The 10,391-nt window shown below is 41.3% G+C and overlaps 1 protein-coding gene across 2 annotated transcripts; it reads right to left on the bottom strand.

Annotated features, from left to right (window-relative positions):
• Positions 1-1,380: 1,380 nt before the first annotated feature.
• On the bottom strand, positions 1,381-10,385 carry ndufaf6 (NADH:ubiquinone oxidoreductase complex assembly factor 6). Of its 2 annotated transcripts, none has more exons than XM_080767753.1 (9): positions 10,164-10,385; positions 8,755-8,854; positions 8,435-8,557; positions 8,248-8,304; positions 6,750-6,852; positions 5,524-5,657; positions 4,359-4,460; positions 3,813-3,869; positions 1,381-2,600 (listed from the first exon to the last, which is right to left on the bottom strand). In XM_080767753.1, exons 1-9 carry the CDS (start codon positions 10,355-10,357, stop codon positions 2,472-2,474), a joined length of 999 nt encoding a protein of 332 aa, XP_080623879.1. In that variant the 5' UTR covers positions 10,358-10,385; the 3' UTR covers positions 1,381-2,471. The 2 variants fall into 2 exon arrangements, with proteins under 2 accessions (XP_080623879.1, XP_080623880.1); XM_080767754.1 differs by having other exon boundaries at positions 8,751-8,854; positions 10,164-10,293.
• Positions 10,386-10,391: the final 6 nt, after the last annotated feature.

The following is a 10,391-nucleotide window of genomic DNA, read 5'->3' on the forward strand; positions in this document are numbered from 1 at the left end:
TGTTAACCAACTTGCTGGCTGGCAGGCAGGCAGACAGCTACTCATAGACAGGCAGACAGACAGACAGCTACTCATGGAGAATTGGACAGGCAGGCAGACAGCTACTCATGGACAATTGGACAGGCAGGAAGGCAGACAGCTACTCATAGACAGACAGACAGCTACTCATGGACAATTGGACAGGCAGGAAGGCAGACAGCTACTCATAGACAGACAGACAGCTACTCATAGACAATTGGGCAGGCAGGCAGACAGCTACTCATAGACAGACAGCTACTCATGGACAATTAGGCAGGCAGGCAGACAGCTACTCAGACAGGCAGACAGACAGCTACTCATGGACAATTGGACAGGCAGGCAGGCAGACAGACAGCTACTCATAGACAGGCAGGCAGACAGCTACTCATAGACAGGCAGACAGTAAGACGGCTACTCATTGACAGACAGACAAATAACTACTCATGGACAGACAGACAGACAGGCAGGCAGGCAAAGAGCTACTCATGTTATGTTATTATGTTATTATAACAGCTACATTGTGCTCTTTGTGTTTATGCAAGAAAATGTAACACATTTATTTATTTACATATTGTGTGCATGCACATTGTACTTTGATACATTTTGCGAAAATAAAGCAATTGAAAGAGAGAAGTTATCAAGTATCATTAATGTCGTAATTTTATCTACTGGCCCCTGGCCCCTTGCCATTTTTGTAATGTGGCCCACAGGTAAATCTATTTACCTGTATCCCTGCCCTACAACATTGAGTTGAGACAGACCCGATAGTCAAAAGTGCAGATATAGGCTGATTTATTAGATTCAGGTGAATCAGCATCCAGTAAAGTGTTAACAGTTTGTACTAGCATCATGCATGGACAGCAGGCACCAGAGTACCAGGGACATTTTGGGCTGTATTTTGTCTTAAGTACCAGGTCTTATTCCCTAACTTGAGTAAACTAAAGACCTGGAGGCGTGATCAATGCCATTTGGCTATTCTGAGTGGCCAAAGAGCATTGATCACGCCTCCAGGTCTTTAGTTTACTCAAGTTAGGGAATAAGACCTGGTACTTAAGACACACAAAATACAGCCCATAGAGTGGAATTTACACTTATTTAAAAAGATAAGGGCTGGGCTTCGCTGTGAACCTTTGATTTTACCATCACTCTTTATGGTTTGGTCAGTAAGTGAATTCACAGACCGCTATGGCACTCATATGTTTGGTCATTTCAAGAGGTATGAACCCTGGCAGTGGTGGGGCATGAAAAAACTTCAAATGTGAGAAATACAAACCACAAACGTGAATAAGTGGGAGTTAAGTGTATTGAGGTTAAAAAAAAGTCCAATCTTAATTCATTCAGCAAATGTTCATTTTAATTGTATTAATGTCTAAACCAAAGACACGTTTCAGTTTGATGCAATGAATATAGCACAATGGACTGTTTCATAAACTATCACCATTTCTCAATCTTTTTAGTGACAAACTGAGCAGACATCTTTGTATAATGACTATCATGTAACTAACACAAATGTGGAAAAGAAAGCAGGATGGAGCATGGGAAATATTCACAACTACCATTCCAGTTTGGCAAGGTTGATTATCCAAGCTCTTTTCTATTAGGCATTTTGCCCAAGTGGCTGCGTTTCCTGCTGTGACCAAAGGTTGAGAAACAGTGGGTGTCATGTTCTGTCAGAGGCTGGTTTCAGTGGCAGTGCTGCATTTAATTTATCACCCGCTTCGGATGTTATCACCCCTTAATCAAGAGAATGTTCGTTATCAGCACCTTAGAAATACCCCCAGTATGTGATAATCAACATACTGGGAAATCAGGAAGTGAAACTATGGGAGCGTTTGCTTTTTGTGTCAATGACGGAGACGCGCCGTCTCTGGTGGCCTTGAGCCACGCGAGGCACCGCCGAGTGAGGCGCCAACCGTGCAAGTCGCCGTGCTGAGTGTTGCGACGGCCACCAGAGCAGACTCAGCGCCGTCCAAATTACGTCCGATAGGCAGAGAATAGTAAATATTAGTAGCCCCTAGTTTCCATGCCCCGACAATAGAGTTGGAAATGACAGGTTCAGCAGGTGGAGTCCTTGACCAGGCTATGTCTGCACCACCCTGCATGTGTGCAGTCCGGGTGAACACAGCCAAACACCACAATGTCTAGTACGCCAGTATGGCCATATTCCAACGTCCTGATTTAATATATTTAATGCAGTGATAACGGACGAATCCACTGAATTTATGAGCATGGATATTTGATACGAGTTCACTCTCCATTTAGTTTACAGAACATCAAGGCAGTTGATTTCAGATACTGGATACAAATGGTGCAAGCAATACGGTAGATGGGGTATTCAGAATCAGATACTGGATATAATGGTGCAAGCAATACGGTAGATGGGGTATTCAGATACTGGATATAATGGTGCAAGCAATACGGTAGATGGGGTACAATATGTGGGTGACTGTAGATCAATAAGTCTTCTTCCAGGACCGTACATACAGCTGGATAGCGAGCAATGGGTTTCTGTTCTGTAGGCTGGGATGGAAAACATCAAAGTCTACTTTCCTCACTCTTTGAAGGTAGTCTTCTAACACCACCTGCAGCACAATACACCAGAATGAACAAAACACATCACAGTGAACCTCGCATTCAACTGAAATCCCATAACAAATGTCTACACTATAGTGCCTATATGGCAATGTGCAGGGTTCTTCATGTGGGCAAGCACATGCAGAGAGCAGATGGACAGATTGGACACGCCAATGTGTGAGCAAAACAGATTAATGCAGACAATGACATGCATATCAAAAGCATACCAGATTCCTCTGGTATTGCAAAATTGCACCCCAGAAACAAACAGTCAGTGTAAACGGAAATTGACCCTCAGTGTTTGGAGAGAGAGCAGGAGGACATTTACTATTCCTCTGTAATTAGTATGTGACGAAAATAAAATTGTCCAGAGAGAGCAGAAAGAACGAAGAAAATAGTGAGTTATACTTCTGTCACCAAGTAAAAAAGATTAGAACCCATACTCTCACACTCACATACAGCACAAGAGTTCTTTAAAAGTTCTATACCTTTGAGTAAAGATCAATGTGGAAGGAGGTAAGAAGGTAGCGAACTAAAGAGGATCCATGGCAGCTCTGTGCAGTTGAGGTACTGCACAGAGCTGCCTCGGATCCTCTTTAAACCATTTAGACTTGAGGACTATTCTACAAATGTCTTTTGTTTTCTGAAAAACCCATGTTTCTATGTCAGTGGTGCTCAAACATTTTCATGTCAAGGACCCCTAGAATTATTTGCATTTGGCTGCGGACATATGAAAATATGTTGTTCCAGGGACTCCCCCAGAAGCAAAGATGAGTTAAAAACGTTCGCTGTGAAAGAATATATATTCAAAGAAATGCACCACATGTTCACGATTTTTCAAAAATAGCAAATCTACAAGCTCGTAGCGCTGCACTCGGTGCTTGTAGATCTGCTATTTTTCAATAGCTAAAGTATAACATAATACTTAAAACACCAAAAGGGGTTCTCGCCCTGAATGGGAGTTCGCCACCTTCTTACCTCCTTCCACATTGATCTTTGCTCAAAGGTATAGAACTTTTAAAGAACTCTTGTGCTGTATTATTGAACTGTCTGCAGTTTTCTACATAAAGGACCCACAAAGTGCTTTTCTTTTTTCCACACTCATATGCTCCTATAAATAAATTATTACGACAACATTTCAATAGCAGAACTTCACAGGTTCTGGGTTACCCTTCATAGTAGAAAAGAATCAAGTGAGCGTTTAATGTTTGATAACCTACCGTTTGTAGAAAGGCTGGGTACGCAGCAGCTGGGATATTCTTCCTAAAAGATCGAGCCTGAGGAGACAAGCATTTCAAAACAATCTTGACAAATCTTTTCTTGTGCTGGTTGCTGTCACAAAATCTTTTCAATTTGGGGGTTCTTGTCATTAACAAAACCACTGCTTTACACAAACCATAGCATTTACATTTTACAGTATTACAGGCCTGTACTGTACTACATTACTATGTCCGTTATACAGAATGAATGTGTGCTTCTAACTAGCACAAATTAATTGAAGTTAATTTAAGTTGTATACTGATGGACCGACTCTGGTGGACTATGTGTGGTCAAACAGATTGCTATTATTAAATAGTTTTTGTTGGTTTAAACAGATTGCTCTTTTGGTTATACCGCCCAGCCAAATGGGAGGGGATGTGTCTGTCTTGTCTTTGTTTGTGTCTAAAGTTTCTCTCACTGACAGAAAATTTGTATAATGTACATGTACTGTACAACTCTTTTAATAAAGAAACTTAAAAACGGGGGAAAAGGAGTCAGATACATACGTGTTCTAGGTGTACGTGGGCTTGACTAGCGATGTCGTACACTACATCTCGAACATTCTGTTCCTGGCTACCTCGGATGAAGTCTTCTTGGGAAGCACCATGCTAGCACACACGCACACAAAATAACAAATTTGTATAGCACATTAGTAGCTAGATGAGAATTCTGCCCAGTTTGAACCGTTAAAGAGGAAGCTTTTACTGCCAAGGTCTGTCCCTCTGTCTGCTACATAAACATCCCCAAACACATAATATGCTCTCTACCTGTGCTCAAACGGTTTGTTGCATTATTAATCAGTTAGTTATAAAGTACGAGAATCCATAGAACGAGAATCACTATGAAGGCAACAGCAACACTCTGACAATCACGCTCCGAGAAAAGACGCCAGAGCGGAAGTAGGGGGCGTAGCCAGGTATCTCATGTATAGTTTACTGTGACATCTTGCCACTGGCTAATGCACCCACACTCAGAAAGCCAAGCTCATTAACATTGCAAACAACAAAGAGAATTGCGTGAACATGTAAATAAGAAAGCAGTAGTCACTAGTAAGATGTCATAGTGAAGTTTGATCTGAAATATTTTAAGGACATGGCTGAAAATAAGCAGAAAACATAAGCAACCTACTATACTTATATAGGAAAGATTTTAATGTAATTATATCTGTATATCAAATTTAACATGGCTCCTCAACTCTACCGAGTAAAAAGTAAAAAAGTAAAAGGTGCTCACACAGATCAGGATTAAGACAGAAAAAACAACAGACGATCCGGGCACTCAGGAGTAAAAAGAGAAATATAGCCTTTATTTAATTAAAAGGCAACATTTTATGACCATGAAAGGTCTTCATCACACCTTGTTTGAATACGTGAAATACCTGTATGCAGTAACTATGTTACGTATGGCGACACATAACTTACAATAAGTAAAATCCATTAGTATTCGGTTTCCTAATGATAAGGGGCTCTATACGTAATTACATATTTTAAATGGAAAGCTCTCTCATGTAAATAGGTTTCCAACCAAGTGTAGAGATAGCAGGGGAGCATACAGTAATCCTCTCTAGCATGTGACAATTCCAAAATCACGCTCATCTAAATTGGCCAGGGAGGACAGCAGTGAATTGTACCACTATCACCATCTCTCTATTACAAAGACGTAGGAACTCACCAGCATACAAATGTCCATGGGTAAGTAAACCTTGCGTCTGCTGCTGTTGTAGGGAGTGGCTCGTAGGCATGTCACAATCCCTTGTGCCTTCCCTATGTGGCTGGCTGCATGGTCCGCATGTACATCTTTCACACCTGGCGAGCGGGCAGATTGGGGTTTGGGTATTTGGAGGGACGAGACAGTGGAATAACGAAACACTGAGATCACATTCTGGGGTTTGGGTATTTGGAGGGACGAGACAGTGGAATAACGAAACACTGAGATCACATTCTGTGCACACATAGCCACACGTTGGAGTGGTTAGCACCACTCAAAAAGGAGGGGGCACATACAGTAGGCGTGTTTGCCTGAGAGGCAAACCGGAGACTTAATTCTTATGGAATGCACTGAAGTCAATGAGGGCCCTTGTATTAATAGTCACTATAACGTGCTGATGACCTTGTTAGAGAATCAGTTCAATCATTCAAAGGTAATGTTAATGCAGGCCACCCAGTTCTCATTGACTTCAATTAATTCCATCAAACTTGCAGGAGTTTGCCACCCAGTGCTGTTGAATCTGCTAGCTCAAATTACATCAAGAAATTGATGCAATGGCATAACCTTGGGTTCACTTGACAAAAATATGGAATTTTTGCAATAGATTTTGGATTATTGCCAAAGAATAAGCACCCCATGTATAAGTATTGAAGAGTAAATTAAATCTCTAGAAGTAGAAAAGCTAACGTGAGGATATAAATAAACTAAACCATGGTCACATGACTCAACGTCATTACTGATGTCACCACAACCTCTGTAGTCTCATTTAGCTGCTGGTTTAGCAACCGCCCTTTTTAATATACATAAAATGTGGTATTCACCGACATATTTCATGTCATAGAACAAAATATGAAACTCTCTCAAGCTGTGTTAACCACAGAGCTTATTTCAGGCATCTATAAAAAAAACAGACTTCAAGCTGAGGGAACCTGAAGTGCAAAAATGTTAACACATTTTTGTGTTAACACATAAATGTTAACACATTTTTGGGGGGTTTTTAGAACTACAAAATGTTTATTGCATTTGAGGATAAACAATGCAATGTGAGCTCAACAGAATGTAGAAGCTACACTGCATTATTTTCTAATTCCCAATATGCCTTTTCAGTCAACAAGTTAGAACTGCAGGACAGCTTATTGCCTTCTGGACACACAAACACACAAGCACAGACTAAACAGAGAGGCTCTTACCTAAACACTCCAATAGGAGGTACAATACGGAGGACTGGGTGTTCTCAGAGTAAGCCTCTAGCTCCTGTAGGGTCCTATAAGCTCTATCTTCCAGGTCCTTCTCCTGGTAGGATGATGGAGACAACATACTGAAATACATTCTATTTAAGGGTCCTGGACAGTCAAGGTCAAGGTTATTTTGTCTCCCGAGGGAGACATTTCTCTTGAACCCCATGGACCCGCCCTGCAGCATACAGATATAGATACAATAAACAAAGGCACACAGTGACCCGTACAACATTTAAATACCACACACCAACATACCTAGTGCAAAGGAGGGGAAGAACATCACCTCAAAACCTACGACCCCTACCCTGTCTGCCCTCTGCAAGGACTCTGTTAAGGAGTGTGATTGACAGAGGGACAAAGGAATGCTTGTACGCATTATACTTGCACGCATGGACCTCGTACCTCTTACCTGATGGCATTAGCCGATACTCAGGGTATAGTACTTGGGAGGGGTCAGACACAATTTTCTTAACCTGTCCAATGGTGGCCTGCTCAAAGATGACCAGGGGGGTGATCGGAGGTGTAGACATACCCATGATCTTCCCTGCCATTTTGGCTAATCTAAGGATCTCAGATTTGTATTGTACCGTTAGGTTTCCAAACCAACTGGTGGTACCATACCTTAGTATTGACTCTATACTAGCTCTATAGAACATCAGAATTATGTTTCTACTTACACCAAAAAGTCTGAGCCTACGGAGAAAATGAAGGCGCTGGTGTACTTTTGCACACATACTTGTCACATGGGAGTGCCAGCTTATATCACAATCCATGTGCACTCCTAGATATTTATAGGAGGTGACCTGTTTGATGTCATGACCATGTATGGTGATCGTGGTGTGGTCCCCTATAGACCTGGGATCCACTACAATCTCCTCAGTTTTCCTTACATTAACTTGTAAGTGATGTTCATCACACCAGGTTACAAACCTGTCCACTTCAATTGTATGGCTACTGGTGTTACCTTCACTTGTGAGTAGACTAAGGATAACAGTGTCGTCAGAGAACTAGACTACCCACTGATTGGGCTGTGAGCTGACACAGTCATTTGTGTATAGGGTAAACAAAGGGGAGGAACTAACTGTCCCCTGGGGGGCCCCTATACTGCTTACTGCCCTATCACAAAGCGCCAAATTAAATCTCACCTGTTGTGGCCTGTTAGATAGAAAGGAAAAATACCATCTAATCAGAACTGGATTCACCTTAATCTTAATTTACGAAGAATAATGTCTGGGGGGGATTGGACCATAGATTGGAAAATCCCATGTGACACATGACAACTGAGGTAGATGGCGTTTAATTTTAGTTTGTGGGAAAGCAGAACTTTGTAAACTAAATAATACTTAACTGTATGAATGAGAGTCATGAGACCATGCCTGTTTGTGTTGGTATGACTATTGTGGCTGTCAAGGCTTTATGTTCATGTAGCAAGAATGGAATAATGTCTTACCCTGTCTGTTATGATTCTTAGTAACCATCGCTTTGTTAGGTAATGCTTCCTCACTGCCTGCAAAACAGCATTCAAACACTTCATTGTTTTGACATGGCATTTTATTAGTCAACACAGCTTTACCAAAGTGAACATCACCTCAGAATATACAAAGAAACAAGTAAAATCTGTTTGGGCCTCTGCTTACCCTCCATAACTCTGAGCTGACTGGCTGCATAGGAGGGTCATCTCTATACAGCTCCTCTAAAGCCGTTTTCCAGAACTGCATTCGCATCAGACCAATGGTTTTCTGGGAAACAGAGTCCTTCACCTTGTAGAGAAAGACACAACAAAGTGTGATACATCCTTTGGAAATAATACTTATTGCCGTTGTATTTCCCATCTCCCGTTTGTCATTCATGTATCAGTATAATCGTTTTGTTGTCTCTACAAGCATTACAGTTTGGGAAGCACTTTGACATTAGAACAGTGTGTATCAGGTAGCACTGAATGTGCAAGAATACCTGCCTGAGCCAGCTCCACATTGAAGGCTCTCAGGGCCAGAGAGGAGCGCCGTGACTCCTCTGGTAAAAGGAGGGAACACACAAAACCATCATAGTCTCGTGACCTAAAGGGGGATAGAAGAGCAGCAGAAATGCATTCAGAAGCAGAACACACACACACACACACACACACACACACACACACACACACACACACACACACACACACACACACACAGTCAAATCTCCATTTGTACACTGATTCTTATAGTTAAAGCATAATATTCGCTGCCCCGTCGCGGGCAGCAAATGCTTGTGGGGCAAAAGCTTGTGGGGGAAGTGGAGATATTTTTCTGGCAGAACTTTCAAATGGATATGAAACTAGAGGGCAATATCTGACTCCAGATCTGAGCAATTGTAAGTTGTAAGCGTTCGTATTCAATAACGCAACCGTCGCAATGTTTACAGATTAAACAAAATTGGAAATGGAACACTATAAAAATGAAGCTGATACACGGGTACTCTCTCCTGAGTCCTGATTGGCTGAAATGTTGTCACCTACCTGAAAATGTGTTACATTAGTCAGGGAATATTATCAGAATAATGTCAAATAAATCGGGAATACATTTCTTACCAAGAATTTTCTTCACCAAACAATGTGTTAAATAATTTTCATTATGCTTTAAGTAGCATGTGACGTGTCAAACTAGGGGGTTTTCATGATTCTGAATCCATTCCAAGCATTCGTTTGGCACGAAAAACACACCTTGGGCAAAATTCAGCCATAGCCACTTGCCAGGTCAGCACATTTGGGCAAGTGGCTATGGCCGAGTGTTTTTCATGCGAAAATAATGCTTGGAATGGGTTCAGAATCATGAAAACCCCCAAGTTTGACATGTTACTTAAAGTATAATAAAATGTAGAACATTTTGCCATATATTGGTTGTTGATGGTACCCCAACGTTCAGCAGCTGTCCAAAATTCCCCTAGGGTGGTTGAATAGAAAGAAACCAATGTGGGATGTTAGTAGACACCCTCACAAACACATTGGTGAAGAAAAGTCTTGGTAAGAAATGTATTCCCAGATTGTATTAATATTCCCTGACTACATGTATTGAAGAGCTGGTGAGACAGAGGCCCTAGCCTGCCCTAGACACTATATAACAATGATTACCAACAGAATATGTAGTTATTTTCACTGCTTTAACTTTTTTTAATATCACTTATTATATAAAATATTCAAGTTCCCTAGCTCTAATGCAAAAGGCATTAGAGCTATGGACCAGAGCTACAAGTTCCCAATAGCCGAGCCAAGATTTAGACTCTCCTAGACGTGTTTATCGATTCTGATGTCAGAATCGATACACATGACGTCCAAGTAGCTAAAAGCGAGGTGGTCTGGTCAGTAACAACAGTATGAAGCATATTACCTACCTGACTAGATCAATGCAGTACTTTTCGTTCTGCTGTGAATCAGATGAGTTTGTTGAAGCTCTCAGACTCTGTAATTCTACGGGTTTCTGGATACAAACCATATGTGGCAACAACTTTCTTTGAAGAGTTTGAAACTGATAACTTTTGTTAGTTAATAACAATCCGTGTTTGACACAAATTATTCCAGCAGCCATGTTGTTGACATCTCCTTCGACTTTTACCTTTAAC

Source organism: Protomyctophum bolini, assembly GCF_963924005.1.
Source record: "Protomyctophum bolini genome assembly, chromosome: 7".
Taxonomy (NCBI): Eukaryota; Metazoa; Chordata; class Actinopteri; order Myctophiformes; family Myctophidae; genus Protomyctophum; species Protomyctophum bolini.

Bases quoted from the DNA above. Each gene is read 5' to 3' on its own strand.
- ndufaf6 (XM_080767753.1), bottom strand. From the start codon at position 10,357: ATGGCTGCTGGAATAATTTGTGTCAAACACGGATTGTTATTAACTAAC. The intron at 6,853-8,247 runs GTAAGACATTAT...TCATCCTACCAG, and splicing joins TAAGAATCATAACAGACAGG to GAGAAGGACCTGGAAGATAG. The intron at 3,870-4,358 runs GTATGTATCTGA...TTGTCTCCTCAG, and splicing joins CCCACGTACACCTAGAACAC to GCTCGATCTTTTAGGAAGAA.